The sequence below is a fragment of the Pteronotus mesoamericanus genome, unplaced genomic scaffold (genome assembly GCF_021234165.1).
Source record: "Pteronotus mesoamericanus isolate MK-2021 breed Mesoamerican mustached bat unplaced genomic scaffold, CSHL_Meso_final contig_27, whole genome shotgun sequence".
In the NCBI taxonomy this organism is placed as follows: domain Eukaryota; kingdom Metazoa; phylum Chordata; class Mammalia; order Chiroptera; family Mormoopidae; genus Pteronotus; species Pteronotus mesoamericanus.
Window position 1 is genome coordinate 23,514,607 of NW_026555115.1, and position 17,104 is coordinate 23,531,710.

At 44.8% G+C, this 17,104-nt stretch overlaps 1 protein-coding gene across 7 annotated transcripts in view; it reads right to left on the reverse strand.

Moving 5' to 3' along the window:
* Positions 1-17,104, reverse strand: part of KALRN (kalirin RhoGEF kinase) — a 721,333-nt gene that overhangs the window by 58,174 nt on the left and 646,055 nt on the right. For 3 of the 7 annotated variants that reach the window (XM_054575198.1, XM_054575192.1, XM_054575191.1), the window contains 4 exons: positions 15,383-15,666; positions 14,060-14,164; positions 10,534-10,629; positions 989-1,119 (listed from right to left, as the gene is read on the reverse strand). In XM_054575198.1, coding sequence (XP_054431173.1) covers positions 989-1,119; positions 10,534-10,629; positions 14,060-14,164; positions 15,383-15,666 — 616 coding nt within the window. The remainder of the gene's footprint in view (positions 1-988; positions 1,120-10,533; positions 10,630-14,059; positions 14,165-15,382; positions 15,667-17,104) is intronic. The other 4 variants (XM_054575197.1, XM_054575196.1, XM_054575193.1 and 1 more) reach the window with 3 other exon arrangements.

Consider the following 17,104-nt stretch of genomic DNA (forward strand, 5'->3'; position numbering starts at 1 on the left):
ATCTGGGTTTTCTCATGCTTATAACAAGGTAGGGATTTTAAACCCTATTGTATGTAGATGAAAACACTCAGGAGGTATTGCCCAAGAGGATGAAGTGAGTAGCGGAGCTGAGATTTGGACCCAGTTGTACAAGAGCTCAAAGGGTCTACTCCCTCCCTGTCACCCACTGCCTGGGAAATGACTCAGACAGGCTCTCTGCAGTCCCTGAGGCATCAAACCCAAACACTTCTCTTTCTGTCCAGACAGTAAAGAGCTAGACACAAAACACTGAGGGCTGTGCACCAGCACAAGCTAGGTACTGTGTGGCTCGCTGAGGTCTGAAGGGTATTATCTAAATTTGAAAGAGTTTTGCCTGGAGCCACGCAACTGCATTTTTGGCCCAAGTGGCAGAAGGGATAAAGTTTTGAGATGTCAAAAAGGGGCCCCAGCCACAAGGGTTGAACCCCGGAAGCAATTCATTTGAAATTCTTGATCTATACAGCACAGAGAAGCCACCAAATCCCCGGGTCTGGGACCTTGGGGCAGCGGGGAGGAAGGCAGGGGAACACATGCCTCTTTATCAGCATGCCCAGCACTGCCAACCGGCTCCCTCTCTCTAAGACACACGATCATGTGTTGTAGGCCACAGGAAGGAACTGGCAAGGCCAAATAAAAGCATTTAAATATATCTTTAGCACAGCCCAAGTTACTGCTTGGAAGAAAGTGGTAAAGGAAAACCAGTAGGGAAGTTAAAGTGGGAATTTGGGGCTAGAAGGGTGCTCTGAAGATGAAGTCCAGCTCTCTTTTTCTAGGCGATATTTTTATCCTAAACTGTCTGCTGAGACATTGAGGGCTGTCTTGGGAATGGGACTGGACAAGGCGCTGCTAGTGGATCTGGCATCTCTTCCCTTGAAGGCCTCTCTCATTTTCCCCACACTTGTGGCAACCCTTGCTCTTTGCCTCCTGCACACATGTGCACCAGGGTCTGTGGACTCTGGATGCCACTTACATCCTGCCTCGCAGGGCCTTGGCTTTCTGTTCTTCTTCCAGGTTTCTAGTAGGTGTGGGTGGGGTCATCCCCTCATTCAGGCAGCCTGGTGGGTCTTTCAAGCTCCCCCGGTATGAGCCTCCTTCTAGGCTCTGAAAAAAAGAAGAACAAACAGCCTTAGAGAAGTATGCACTGAAAAGTCCTCTGGAAGGCCCCGTGTTCCCGCCCCAGCCCCTCACAGCCCTCCCCGCTCCCACCCCAGCCACAGGCAACTGGGCAGATCTGTGGCCAAAGCTGTTCTCACTGAACCTCAGTGAAAGCTCCAGGAGACCAGAGATTCCCATCTTCCCTCAGCAGGGTGACCAGAGCTGCCGCCTTCCCAGGCAATCAGGATGTGCTTGGCAGCATGTGCTGCCTGCCAATTTCCCAAACATCAGACAGATTGAAAATTGTCAAAGTCATTTATCTCTGGGTGAGGGCTCCAGAGGTGAAGCTAATCATGGCAATTCTAAACAAACAAGCAGTTAGAAAAAAAAAAATCAGAGGTGGGAACATCAAGTGCAAATGATAGGGGAGGGTAGTGATAGGAAAACTAGTTTGTTTAAAATCCTGTTTGTTTAATCAGCTACAATGTTTTTTTGAAGAGGTCAATAGATTTAGCCTTTTTCTAAAAAGATCTTTGCTAAGGCTATTTACCAAGGGCTTCCTTTCATTTATTAATCTCTTTCATTTCTTTTAATTAAGTTGCTGTGGGACTGAGAAACATTTAAAGGGATTAATATGGTTCTTAGAAAGAGCTAAGTGTAAAGCATTCTAACCCCAGATCTGCTAGTGACTGGATTATTTTAAGTGAGACAGCTAAAGTTATTATATGCTTCAGTATTCCTCAATTTGCAAATCAGAACTCTCCTTTCTACAGATTTCAAAGGAATAAAAGTACCAGGGAAGAAAGATCACACAGTGACACTTAGCATTTCATTATGCAGATTGGCAGAAGCAGTGTGGATGCACAATAAGACTGAAGATCAAGTCAATGTGTACAACTGTAAAACAAATATGGGATATTAATCCAAATTCTCCATACAAGATGCCTGTCTAAGACAGCCACTGTGGCTAAAAAGAAAGACTTCACTTTACTCATCTTTGAAAACATCAGTCTTAAGGTTGAAGTCACAAAGATCAAAAGGGGTCCCCAAAATCTCTGGCTGGATAGCTCAATTGCTTAGAGCATCATCCCTATACGCCAGGGTTGCCATATTCAGTTCCCAGTCAGGGCACACAAAAAGCAACCAATGAATGCATAAATACGTGGAATAACAAATTGATGTCTCTCTTTCAAAAAAAAAAAAAAATTGTCCTAAAAGGTAATAGGAACAAAAGGCTTCAGCATGGTCTTAAACAACATGCACTTGGAATACCTGTCATAAACTCTCTAAGCTGCTGTATTTCAACATAGGCCAAACAGGTAGGAAAAGTCCAGGAAAATGAAACAAAAAGCAAAGATGGGCTCAATGGGCCGCTACATGAGAACAGGTGGAGTATATTAAGACTTGACGCTGAAAATCTTAAAGCTGAGAAGAGATGTCAGCCTTCTTTCCCCCTGGCACCCCTCCACTCGACCCTCAAATCAACAGAATGTGCTAAGGGCCAAACAGGAATCTGTGACCAACAGTAGGAACTAGAGTTAAAAAGATAGAGTTTTTCAGCTTGAGAAAGAGAATTTCTTTTAATTTGACAGGAAGGTGTTTTATAGAACAAGTAATCAACCATGGGTGCTGTTATCCAGAGAAGCAGCAGAGGCTAAAAATATAGAAAGGTCAAGAAGAGTTTAGCTAAATTTATAGGTTCAGGATCTCTAACCAGTTATTAAGGAAATGAGTGTCTGGTGCTGAGGCTTGACAAGCCACCAGTCAGGCAGGCTTTTCAGTGACATGTGACATGTCCCCAGGTGCCATCACCAGAGACAAGCTCCCCAGGCAGATGCACTCAGTGAGTGAGTGATCTGATTACATGTCTTTTACTTCCCTCCTGTCCTCCCCAATGTCCTGCTATAGTCTGTTCTGCAGCCTGTTGGTTGGCAGGATGCTGGCTGCAAGGCCTGGGAAACAAGCTTATATCTCTGCCTGCGAGGTTCTCTTGTGGAACATCCAGCTTGGCATGGTCCATTCTCAGCTCTTCTGCAGAATGAAGGACATCTGAGGAGTCCAAAATGTCAGGCAGAAAAATATGTTCCATCTCCTCCTGCCTGACCTGCTATAAGAGCCAAGAAGCCCGTTATCTTTGGGATGCAGCTGAGAGGAAGAAGGGGGAAATAAAGGGTTCGGCTCAGCGGTATGCTGGGTAATCTGCCTTGAATACTGGCATTGGCTATAGATACTTAAAATAATTCAACTGAAGACTTAGCTACCTGTGCCAGAGTTGGGATACTAGGTCCCACTCAAGGGCCACTAGGGGCGACCATCAGTCGTTGGTGCTGCTCCAGTGGAGGCTGGCTGATGTGTGCTGGGCTGTGCACCGCCACAGGGACAACTGCCTGCCAGGGCTCAGGCCACCACAGTCTCAGCAGACAAAGGAAAAGGTGTACAAAGGAGGGAGGAACAAAAGTTGCACAATGGGTGCTCATAGAGTTGGTCCAAGGTCGGGGAATAGAAATGCAAATAGAATTCAAAAAAGTTGACAAAGTGTGGAGGAAGGCTGTCCCCATGTTAAAAATGAACACATTTCCTGTCCACTGGGTCTTGGATCACATACCCATAAAACGCCCTTCCTCTGGGCGCCGATGGCCACCCTTAACACACCCCCTGAACAGCATTCATGGCACAGTATTATAAACAACTGTTTGTTCTGTAGTAAAGCACATAGGTATCTACATGCTGAATATTTGCAATGTGCTGGAGAAACAATGAAGAGGATATGGCTCCCTGCCCTCCATAATCTAGGCTGCCATGAGTGTTCTTCCAGACAGAAGAGGTACCAGGGAGGAGGAAAAAGGAGCTGGCAGCTCTACAGTGGGGTAGCAAGGAAAGGAAAAAGCTTAATAGAAGAGGCAACTTGAATTGAGGATTGAGAAATGAACACAGTTTTATTGGATATACCAATGGGAGGACATACCAGAACAGCACTGAGAGTAAAGGATCAAGTTGTGAGACTACACAGGGCAGCCTGGGAAGCTGCAAGCTGTCTGGTATAGGTAGGAGGTGGGGGTGGAGAAGTGACAAACAACTGTGTTATGTGAGCTGGGGGTAAGTCAGTACTAGGGAAAGAGGTAAGGAATGAACTAGATAACCACGGAGAAGTATGCAGGGGTCAGATCATAAGGAGCCTTGTGTGGAGCATTAAGAGGTAGAGACTTTACCTTCTAACACCAATGATAGAATTTTATGCAAGGAGGCAAAGTCATTGAATTTAAGTTTTAGAAAGATCAGTCTTGATGTTTCTTTTCATGACTTGGGAAAATGTCTCTGATATGATAGTAAAGGAAAACAGGCCTTAAATTTTATATGCTCTATGATTGCATTATCTAAAAAAAGTCTAGAAGAAAAGATATCTAAATTTCAACACTGAATATAGCTAGATGATGATGAGTGATATAATTTGTACTCTTGTTGTTTTTCCAATTTTTCTTTAATGAGCATATATTGCTTTTATTAGTCAAAAAGAACAATTAAAAAGCTTCTTCTTCTTCTTTTTTTTTTTAAAGAAAGAAAATAAAGATCCCTCTGGCAGTAAAGTAAAGAGATAGAATGAAATCCAAGAGAAAATGGTTGCAATAGTCCAGACAGGAGAGCATTTTGAGCATTGACCCTAGACTACCAGTCCCATTAAGGAAGGTTTTGTGCTTGATCTCAGAGCTGGCACATAGCAGGACCCCAAGAATTTACTGAATATGCTGTGGTACTCTTGCAGAGGTCAAAGCTCATCTGATGAAACAAGTAAGGTGCTAGTCCAGCACCGCCTACCACACCAACCTCTTGTCTGCCCCTTCCTTTTATACAAATGTGTATAATATTCTTTGGATGAAAGGTATTAGATCTCAGTCATTCCCAGGAGAGTTGGGGGTGAGGGTAGGGAGAACAAGTACAGAGTAGAAAAACTGAAGTCCAGTTTTTTCCAGGCAACTGACACCTAGGTTTGTGACTTCGGGTTAAACATTTTTTGACGGAAATCTAAACTTTTCTATTTCAACAAGCTCAATAATCTTTTCCACAGAGGGATGTCAGAGGATGTCTTGCCACTGACAAAGCAAGCGAGGGGGGAGCAAAGCACACACACGAATGCAGCCTGGTCCTCCCCAGGTAATGTTGCCCACCGTGGCCGACCAGGGCTGACCGAGGGTGCTGAATGCTATCAAAACAGAAGTTGCAGAGGGTGGGCTGTCTTGCTGAAGCAGGTGACACATTCTCAAGAAGCCAGCCACAGGTAGACTGAACAAAGGCTCAGTCCTGGCCAGTCCCTTACCTCACCTGGGAAGTTTCCCTCCTTTGTCCATCATCTTGAGTTTGTTCTTATTTGTTTGTCTTCTCTCCCTAGGTGTCCTTAAACTGTGAGTTTTACATAGATATTCTAATCTTTCTCAAAACAGCATAAACTCCTTGATTACTGGGATGTTACAAATTCTTCCTTGTGTCCTTCATAGACTGCAGTAGTTTTTACACAGAAGGAACTCAAAAAAGGATTATCAACTATGGGTCCACTGGTGCCATCCTGAGCCCAGTGAACTACTGTGATGCCACCTGAGAACCAGAGAGCTCAGGGAAGTTGCTTTCTCTCTAGAGGCTCAGCCCTTCTTCTCAGGCAGGTGGGGGAATCTTGGGGCTGTTTGGAGGAATAAAACCAAATCATACGGATTGTTAAGCTATTATCCAGCAACATTCACCCAACCATCAATATCCTGGTTGACAAATACTGTTTCCCTGCACCCAGGGCATGGCTGCAAAAGATAAAGTATGACCAAATTTCCTTTCCCTGCCTTTCACAGAGTTGGCTAAGAGCTAATGTTTGTAGGATTCTCGCATATCAGTTTACAAAGTGAATTCACACCTTACTCAAGCTTCATCATAACTCTCTTGAGATTAGATTCAGGTGGACAGCACCAGCATTGTTGATAAACAAGATAAAACTGAAGCCCAAGTAGCCTAAGTAACTTGCTCAGGGCTACATAATAAGTAGCAGAGGCAGAACCAAAACCTAGGTCTTCTGATTCCTTATATACTCACTGCCACCTCCAGTCCACATGTCTAGAAAGAGCTTTATTAAAAATCAAACAGGGAAAGCAGGGAGAGTCTTTAGTCTTGCCTCAGAATTAAAGACAATACCTTAGTGCAAAACCTAGAAAAAGTATGTTAGCTCTATTTGAGAAGGTGGGTGGGCATGCTCTTTTGGTAAACCAAAGCATTGGTTAAAGACCAAGGCTAGCTGGAGAGAGCTCACAAGTGCCCATCAAGGTCCAGAGGGACTTTGCAAAGGATGTTCTGGGGATTTGAGGGGTTTTATCTGCACAGCCGGTGAGAGGAGAACGCCTGCCCTCATTCCCTAACAGCAGCTCTCGTGTAGCAGAGACCACCACCCCTGGGGGAGGGAGCCTCAGGGTGCTCATAAGCACAGATAAGCACCCAAAGCAGCTCTGAAACTCAGACACAAGGGATCTCATCATGGCTTTTGGGAAGAGCTAGGGGCCAAATGAATTCTGAGTACAGACTTTGGGGCCATCTCTTGAGCAACCAAAACAGAATTTAAGCCTTAGATATAAAAGTCCAAATACACTAGACACTCCTGTAAAATTTTCAGACTCTGTACATTGAAAAGGACCTCATTAGTTCTTATACTAAATAAGATAACTTCCACCCACAGGCCTAGGATCCACCCTCTGGAGCAAAAAAGCGTTGAGACTAACCTTTCTTTCCCAAGGCAGTGCTCAATCATCAGACGATAGCTCTTGTGTCCTCTCTCTCCTAACTTCCGCCCATACTTAATCTCAGTTTCTTTTTTTTTAATTAGAGTTTTTTTAAAAAAATATTTTATTTATTTTTAGAGAGAGGGGAGGATGGGGGATGTGAGAGAGAGAGAAACATCGATGAGAGACAGAAACATTGATCAGTTGCCTCTCACATGCATTCCTCACACACACACCCCAAATGGGGACCAAACCCAAAACCCAGGCCTGTGCCCTGACTGGGAATCGAACCAGTGACCTTTCACTTTGTGGAATGATGCTCAACCAACTGAACCACACCAGTCAGGGCTTGACCTCAGTTTTTTTGGCTTTTTTTCAAATGACATAGACCACATGGTACTGGTTACCTCTTTGGGGGCAACTTCCATTGAGTTCAAGAACGTTTTGAAATGCCAGGTTCAGAGCCCAATACATGACACACAGAGCTCATGACAGGTGTGGTCTGAGAGCTTTGAGTACAATGGGGCTACTACTCTGCTTAATCTGTACATTGTACTTTCACTAATCCAGCCTATGACCACACTGGCTATTTTGGCAGCAGTCACACTGTTGTACTTACAGTCAAATAAAAGCACCAGAACTTTTATGGGCTCTAGGTCTTACCCTCTTCGAAGCTAAAGAGCTGATAGGGAAGAGGAATACAAGTCTTGGAAATGAAAATGCAACTTAGTGTTTTCAAATGTGGCTGAGGAAACAACCAGCTACTGCTGGCTCTGCTGCTGCCCCATGGTGGGTACATGTGGGGATGGGAAGAAAGAGGAAGGAGAGGAAAGGACAAAGGATTGAATTTTGGTGAGAAGATTCTGAGAAACCAAACCACTGCTCCCTCATTCCTTTCCCTGATATGAGCTTGGTTTTGTATGTTCAGCCAAAGAAATCTCTATAATTCTAGGCTCACTGCAGGTTCTCAAGAAGTGGTTATTAGTGGAAGAAGTTAAAGCCTCTATTATGGTAAGCTTACCACAAAAAGGCCATACATCCAAAGACATTTGTTGAGAGCCTGTTACAGAGCCAATCAACTCTACCACCATCCTATACTCTCTCTCTTTTGGGAAATTTGCTCTTATGGGATTTTTCAATATCTGCACTCAACATGTTTAACACCAAACCCATTGCTCACACAAACTGGAGGTGAACAGAGACTCCCCCAACAGTGCTAAGGTGAGCAGCAGTAGTAGAGAGAAGGTAATCTAAGATAGGAAAAAACACAGACTTTTGGAAACAAACGTTTACTGATATAAGTATAAAAGGCTCCTATACATTAGTAGAGGACAAAATAATGCCCTAGATGACAAATAATCTACCTGAAGAGGTAAGCTGCAAGTGAAAAGATAAAATTATTTTAACAAATAACATAACAGGGCCACCAAACAGCTGTGCCAGGCAGTGTGTGGTTTACACAGAGATTACTGTGGGACTGCAGAAGTCACCTGCCCTGGGCTGGTCAGGGGAGCCCTTGTGGAGAGATGAGATTTGAGTGAGTAACTATTATACTTTAGATAAGCAAAAATAAGAGGGAGACCATTCCAGAGAAGTGGAGTGGTATAAACAGAAAATTGGAGGGAGCACAGCCAAATATGTGTTTGGGGATAGTGAAGAAAACAGTTCCAAGTTCATCAACCAGAGCAGTAAGGGGACACCAGAAAGATAGGTTGGAAAGAAGGCTACAAAACATTAGAATTCTGGGTAACTGTGAACTTTATCTATGGGCCAGTGATTTCCAAATTTGATTATATACCTCTATCAGTAAGCGTAATTTTGGTTATGCATTCCCAAAGCCTGTAACTTACTTATAAATTACACACATATATCTTTGTTACTATATTACCATATGTACACATTAAAACATACACAAAACTTTCAATGAGATAAAAAGATGCTAATATTTTCTTCCTGCATCTCAATGAACTGTCTTGTGTATCTGAAGGCACCCCACAGTGGAAAACAACTACTTGTGTAGCCGATAAGGAGGTCGTGAGCCTTTACCAAGGAGGGAGGCAACAAACAGTGCTTGTGAAAGACCCAACCGGAGAGTGAGGCTGGGAGGCAGGCCAGAGTGGGGAAAGGTCAAGCAATGGATGCTGGAATAGTCCAGGCATGAGGTCAGGGCCCAGGCTGCGGTGGCAGAAAAGAAAATGCAAAAAAAGGATGATTTTTTTTTTTATGCTCACCTGAGGACATGCACATTGATATTTTTAGAGAGAGCGGAAGGAAGGAGGAGAGAGGGAGAGAAAAATCAGTCAGGTGCCTCTCACATGTGCCCCAACTTCGGAACAAACTCGCAACCTAGGTATGTGTCCTGACTGGGAATTGAACCTGCAACCTTTCAGTTTATAGGATGATGCTCCAACAAACTGAGACACACTGGCCAGGGCAGGATGATTTTTAAGGAAAAAAAAATAATGGTGTTTGGAGAATGAAGAGGCTATATGGATTGGCGTAGAGAGGAGAGTGGAGCAAGTGAGGAGTGGTCAGAGAGGTGAGCTTTGCAAAGTCAGTGCAGGCCCATGGCAGTGCTCACCGCTCACCCGTGGGCCAGGGAGAGATGGCGGGAAAGTGAACAGGTCCCCAGAATTTGACAGTAGGTACTGGAAACACCAGCTAAGTTTTTTTTTAATTAGAAAGGAAAGTTAGAAGAAAAAGGAGAAAGTCATGCGCGTTAATTTCATTGGTACTCCATAAGAGCTGGGTTATTTAAAAAGGGAGTTCCTGTAATTAAAATTATTATTGGGCAGCTTTCCCCGGAGAGCATCCATCCTTTTCTTCTCATTCCTGAGCCAAAGAGAGAAGTGTTTAAAAGGCGCTGATTAACAGGACTGCCGAACAGAAGTCTGGCAGAAACACAGACATTTATCCTAATGAGAGTTGCAATAAAAACAAGGTGAGTGACATAAATGGGAGCAAAGGAAAGGAAAAGGCTTCAAATTGTCATACTGTACTGATACACTTATTATTAGTATTCTTGTTTATTTGATTATAGCACACTTAAATGTAAAAATATGGGAGTAAAGGAACAGCGCTGCCTGGAAAGGAGCTCTTTCACCAGCATTAGTGCCAAAACCCCGAACCAGCTCGGGTTCATAGCGGAATATGCACCAACTCCCTTAAGTCTTTTGGTGAGGTAGCTGCGTACTCGTGCCCATTCTCATTTATAATCAGCAATTGACTTGTGTATGACTTTGCGAGCCAGAAGACTATCTGAGGTCCCCAAATAAAATTACTCAGTGCTTTCAAAGATCCGATCCATGTTCTGTGTCTCCACAGCAAAGTTAGCTTCAGGGCCACCCAGACACACATCAGTCACTGTCAAAATGTCACTGCCCTGGAGGCCAGTGGACCAGGCTTATAGGGAAGCTATTTTGTCTTGAATACTTTTCACCTCTCATCAATGTCACAGTCCCCAAAAAGTCTGGTAACTGCCCACACCCATTCCCAAACAAATCCCAAAAGCACTCTGGGGCACAGTTTTTTTAGAAAGCACCACTAGCTGGAAGCGATCCCGTAGGAGGAATGAGGGTAGGTGCAAAAGAGGACATTGCTGATAGATGCTAGGCCCTAAGAGCCACATGGAGGGTGAGATACAGGCAGGGTTGCCTGCAGGACCCCCACTTACCAGCTTGCTTTTGACCAACTGTTCTATTGCACTGACAAGGTCTGCAGCAGTAGGTACTTCGGCGGAAGCCTGCCGGGCTGCTAGCAAAGAGGAGGACTGCAAGACATTGAGCAGCAGAGGAAAAGCAGATTAGCAAGGAATGAGGAATAGCAATTAGCAAGCAAAACAGCAAGTCCAAAGCTCAAGGCAGGCAAGGCAAGTAAAGCTCTATGATTTGAGGAAGGAGATGACAAGAGGGACACGGCGGCGGCGGCGGCGGGGGGGGGAGCGGGGGGCTGTGGGACAGGCCTGCCAGACCCTTTGTCAGAAATTCTGGCCAGAAGTGAAGCAGGAATGAGGCTAGGCTCTCCCTAGGGAGGCCACCAAAGGAGCTGGGGGGGGGGGCGGGGTTGCTGCCTTCGTTCGCTGAGAGACTAGTAGGTAAGGGCTGTGCCTCCTGACAGCAGTGGGGTCGGGGGTGGTGGGCAGGTAAGACTTTGGCCACCATAGGGCTTCCCGTTGCTATTTCAGGGTACAAAAGGAGTCAAAAAGCCTAGTCTCGCGTGTGTCCAAAGAAAAGAAACTGTCCTTGCTTTATTTAGGTGTAGATCTGAGATATAGATCTTCACTGTGTGCCAAGCAAAAATCAAAAATGCTGGGGGCAGGGCACTTAGAGACCAGAAAGGTAGACACCTACTCCTTGCACCCCCTACTCCCTTGCACATTCAGATACACACTCCTCCAAACTGGGACACTAGGAAGAACAAAAGGCTTTAGCAGGACTTGTGTGTCATGTGCTGGAGAATGCAGGACTCTCCTGTTCACAGAGAAGGGAGGCTCAAGGCCAGGGGCTGTCCCTCTTCCCTCATACCTACAATGAGGATTAGTCTATGTGACTCTTTGGACAATGTTTTGGGGACTCCTGCTCACTGAGGGGTGGTGGTATATTTTCTTCCTGCTTCTGCTTGAGAAGAAATTGGGGGAAATGATTAACCCTATGTGCATGTGCAAGCTTTTACCCCTGGCACATCAAAGAAGAGGGCAATGGTGTTCCCAGAGCCCAGGACACACACATCTTCAGCCTTTGACACTAATGACTACGGGAGCAGAGAGTTGAATGTGCTCACTGTGCTCTGGTTTCCAGTTTGTCCCTGAAGTTAGAGTGAAGAGTTTCAAAATGGAAGCTTCTTTTTGCCTAATCTAAAGTGTGAGTTTAGGTCTTTGTTTCTGAGATGCGGTAAAAAGAAAACAAAACAAATAAATGTAGTTAAGAGAGATATAAAAAACACTCTTTTTTTCCTCCCTCCTGGGGAATACGGGATAAAAGTTGAGTCTGTTTGGAAATCCAAGTTATCAATTTTTTGACCTAGTAATTCTACCCAGAAACTTGTTTCAGGGATGGAAGTGAAAAGGACAAATGCTGTATGTAACAAGGGACCTGCAGCAATACTATCCAAAGCAGCAAAAATTAGAAACAACCTAGGGTATCTGAAAACAGGCTGGTCAAGCTAATTATGGCACCTCAAATATGTGAAATAGGCCCAAGCTAGTAAAATTATAGTTACAAAGGTAAAATTAATAAGATTTTAGGAAATATTAAATAAAACACACATGAACAAATATTAGAAAGAAACATGGAGACCTAATTGCACAACATTAACAATAGGTGGGCTTTTAAAAATTCCTTTTACACTATTGTAAAAATTATTTTTATAAATCCAATGCCATTTGCTAGACATTCTGAAGATTACCACATATTCCAGAAAAGCAAAAGAACAGGAGTCCAGCAAGCGGGACCGAGGTTAATGAGCCTAAAGAGGGACTGCTGCCATCTGCCTTATTGCTGGCTAAGAAAAGTCTATGTAAACGTCTGCGGGTAAATCCACATTTTCAGTTAAAATTTACCCAGAAACAACATCACATCCTTTCCCCAAAACAAGCTGTATCTGAGGGTGTTAGAGGGGGAGGGTTCGTGACCTTTATTTATCTTATTCAAGCTGGCACCTCAGTGTGGAGGGCTGTGTGGGATGGCAAATAATGTGACATGAGCATCCTACTCCCCACATACACTATCATTGCTCTCAGAGCATTTCACAAGGAGAGGCCTCTGGGAAAACAGCAGGTTGGCTCTTGTTCTCATCTCAAGGGAAGCACAGGCGCTTCTGCCTCTGGGAATCCAGGATGGCACCAAGCTATGCTTCCTGCTCCTTTTTTCCCAATAGTCAAGAGACAGAGCTGGCCCTGGTGACCAGGGTCACCAAAATCACCTTAGGAGGGGCCACAACTGCGTGCTTCTCATGGATGACTCATAGAGAAGTCCGGCGACCACATCTTAGTCACCATCCTGTCCCTAGAATCTGTCTCTGTGGCACAGAGGAATCCCTCAATTAATGTCTCTGGGTTAATGACCCAAATCTAAAGCAGAATTAAAACAAGAACTGGGCTGTCACCAGAAATGCTGAAGCATTCTGCATAATCCTTTTTGAGTTGTATCCTGGGCGGTATTGTATGCTAGGCCCACAGCATCAGAGGAAGCTGTCCTGCTGCAAGGCAGAGCACTGGAGAGCACAGGGGGACCCTGGACAGAGGCTAAGGCACCGCCACGGCCACCGCCACCCCCAGCCCCAGGCCCAGCCCCTGCCCCACCACTGAACAACATTCTGAAAAACAAACGCAAAGTACAATCACAAACTGAAACCAACTCTTCGTCTCCAGAGTCCAAACAACTGCAACTCTAAGAGAAGGCAAAGGCACAATGCAATGAAAGCGTCTGCAAAGAAAGTGAGCGATGAAGCACATGATTAAAGCAGCCTCGAGGCTCGGGTCAGAGCCTAAAAGCACATCCAACCTCAGCCTCTGCTCCAGAACAACCGGAATGACCACTCTGCGATTAGAGCCGCAGCACGGACCTCACACTTCAGACACCCGTGAGCCTCTGCCAGGGAGTCAGGGCATTTTTGCAAAACAGAGAACTTGAGCAAGCTGGCATGTTAGGTTTGCCCACCTTGGACAGCAACCTCTCCTTAGCACCATCTTTATCCTCATGTTGTGTTTGCAGAATTTTACCACCACTCGCTTGACTGGAAGTTACCGTTATTTCAGTTTTAGAGTTGAGCATAGGGAAAACAATCAACTAAAACATAAGTCATACATTCAGGTACAAGAAAATGATCACAGCCTAGAGCTACCTCAGATTCCTTTTTGAGACTAATAATGCCTTTAGTCTTTTTGAGACTAATAATGCCTTTGTCTGCTTCCAAAGACAGAGAGCCATTACCCTTCATTAACAGGACAAGGTGCCAGGCAGATTCTCACTCTGAGCATTTTGCACACATGGCTACACTGCCCAGAATGAAGTCAGACCTCAGGGACAGGGAGAAGACCCTTACCAGACACAGTCAGAATGTACATCCCCATGGATTCATGTGGTGTAAGAGATAACAAGGGTGAGAATATTACAGCCCCACCCCCCAACCCCAGTAAACAAGAAATGAAATCACATGGATTACATGCTGCTCTTTCAAGTGAGAGAGTGAAGAAGCCCTACCATCTCATCCTGCGTAGGGTCATTGTCAAAGATCTTCATAGGTGGAGGCAGCGGGGTATGTGATTCTTCATCTGGCTCATCTTCACCCCAACCTTTCTTGCTCTTCTAGAACAAAAGAGCAGCATTAGTCACTGTTTCATACAGCTAAAGATGCCAATGGACTTGCAACTTTTAAAAAAGCAACATAGAAGATACCTCCTCTCTCAACAGACCCCTGTTTTGTTTTTAGCCTCAGTGTCCTCCTCTGTAGAACAGGTACACTTGCTTACCTCAAAGGACAGTGAGGACCAAATGGGGGAACACACACACACACACACACACACACACACACACACACACACACACGAGAAACAACCCCCTCATTGATTAGCCAATGAAAGAGAATGCTGAGTGTGATCAGAGAAAGCCTAACTTCTTACATGTTTGAAGGACTATAAAACCACAATCTGATTATCACCAGGCTCCACTGACATTTTCACAGGAAGAAGTGGCAGACAGCATAAAATTACAAAGAGGGTATGGTTACATAGTAGGAAGTGTTTCTTAGCCACATGAGTAACTAGAGTAGGTTAGTTTGCCAGATCAAACAGCTATCTCTTTCCACCAACCAAAACATACCCACTCTATTTTGATCACAGAATCTCAGCTTTGGAAGGACGCTCAGAGGTCATCCTGACTGACCTCTTGGCTAACATAGACATTTTCTGTTACGTGAGATCACAGAGCCACCCAAACCCTTCCAGTATGGGTGTTCATTCATTTTCATGAAGGTTCATTCCATTCCTAGTTGACACCCGCCTCCTGCCCCTGTAAAGTCTCTCTTTGAGCTGAAACCTTACCTGTTACAACTTTCACCTATTAATCATAATTCTCCCCTCAGGAGCAAACTGGACTTGTCCACCCCCTTTTATAGGTGGCACTGCTCAAGATACTTGTAAACAGCTGTAATCTCCCAGCAGTCTTCTGTTGTCCCAGTGAAATGATCTCTATTCATTTATTCCTATTCTAAACAGGCCTAGCAAGGCTTGATGCAGTCCTTAGCAGTGGAAGGGGACTAGGTGAGTAACCGGCTCCCCTTGGTGCCAATTCTGGCAAAACAGGGTCTATGTACTGAATATCCTAGGTGATGGTCAGTCTGAATTGGTCACAAATGAAACTGGCAAGGTCTTGACAATACAGAGAACATGGGTTACTTAGGCTCAATAAGAAACACTACTGGGGACTAGAGACTGCCTTGTTCACCACACCTGTGGAAAGATGCCTCACAGGGCTCCAGGAAGGGTGTATGTCAGAAGCCCCTTCCTGGAGGCCACGTGTAAATACCTCATCAGCACTGTCTCCGTGAGGGGTCGTCTCATCCCCAGGCTTGGGAGATCCCAGGTCGAAGCTCTTCCGACCATCGCGTACTTTCTTCTGCTTCTTGATGTTTCCATCTGTTTTCCCACTGTTGAGCCGGCGCACAGGACTCGTCAGCCACTTCTTAAGGGTGTTGGTGGAGCGCTTGGGACCTGGGGAGCTGTGGATGGAGTTCAGGGAGGGCTGAGACTGCAGGTTGGCCACTGACTCAGACTTGCCTCCGTTTTCACTTGAGGAATGAGAGTATGCATCTGAGGAAAAAGGACAGAGAGACATCACATGTCAGAGGCAGTTAAGGTACCTGCCAGCCTGGGAGTAAGAGAGCTCTTTCCTCAGGAAGCTAGAACACAGGCAGAATGTCAAGGCCAGCTGCAGACCCCAGTCAAGGCCATACTCTCAGGAACAGCAGTAATAGTTGACACTCATTCGGCTTTTACTCTATAAGGCACCAGCCCAGGTGCTGTGGATCCAGCAGAGAAGACAAAGAGGCCTGCCTTCATGGAAAAATCAAGGTCGTAAGCAAGAGTTACCAACCAACAACAATGTTACAGAGCACCTATTAGTGTTTTTTAAAGATATGTAAGTCCAAGTGTTTATTTTCACAAACCTTCTATCTAGCCCCACACACACACACACTCACTCACTCACTCACTCACCCACTCACACAGAAGCAGGGAGAAGGGGAGAAGAGTGAAAGAGCAAGTCAGAGCATACAAAGTAAACATAAATTCACACAGAAGTTTGTCAGTAATTGCCAAAGTGCTGCTAGGCACTTTAAACAGTAAAGCCCAGAGTTCAGAGGAGGGCCAGGTTGGTGTTGGTGGGACTGGTCTGCAAAGGTTTGCAGAAAGAGATGTGTCTGACGAGAGAAGGGAGAAGAAACTCCAAAAGGGGAAGAGGGTGGGGACAAAAGCATACAGTCAGGAAAATTGGAAAGTTAAGTTACCATAGTCCATAAGTAGATCTTTTGAATAAAATGAAGATTAACAGAGAAGAAACTGGGTAGAAAGATTAGTGAGGACACTTAATAATAAACTAGAGGAGTCTGAACTTTACTGCGAGATTTTTCTGGAATGACGATAAAAAGGTTTTTTGGTTTGTTTTTTTGTTAATGAATCTGGCAACTATATGAAGTCTGTCCAGCCATAGTTAATATAAAGAAAACAGTTTGCATGACTTTAATGTAAACTGGCAACCAAAGAGAGTGGACTGGAATGCACATGTGAACAATGATGACTTAACTGTGCTAGTCAGTGAAGGCGGTAGATGACATTGAGTGAGCATGTATGTACTGTGTGGCTCTCACATTCAAAATGACTGAGCAAGTAGAGCAATGAATCTGCAGCAAATTTTGCATTAAGCTTGAACATTCCTCTGCAGAAAATACTCAGATGATTCAGAAGGCTGCAGCTATGGGCAACTGGTGATTGGCAGCTTCATCACAACAAGGCACCTGCTCATGCATCATGTCTGGTGCAGTTTTTTGGTGAAACATCAAAACACTCAGGTGACTCAGCCTCACTACAGCCCAGATTTGGTGCCCTGTGACTTCTGGCTTTTCCCAAAACTAAAGTCACATTTGAAACGGAAGAGATTTCAGGCCACTGATGAGATTTAGAAAAATACAACAGGGCAGCTGATGGCGACTGGGAGAACTGTGTGAGGTCCCAAGGCACCTACTTTGAAGAG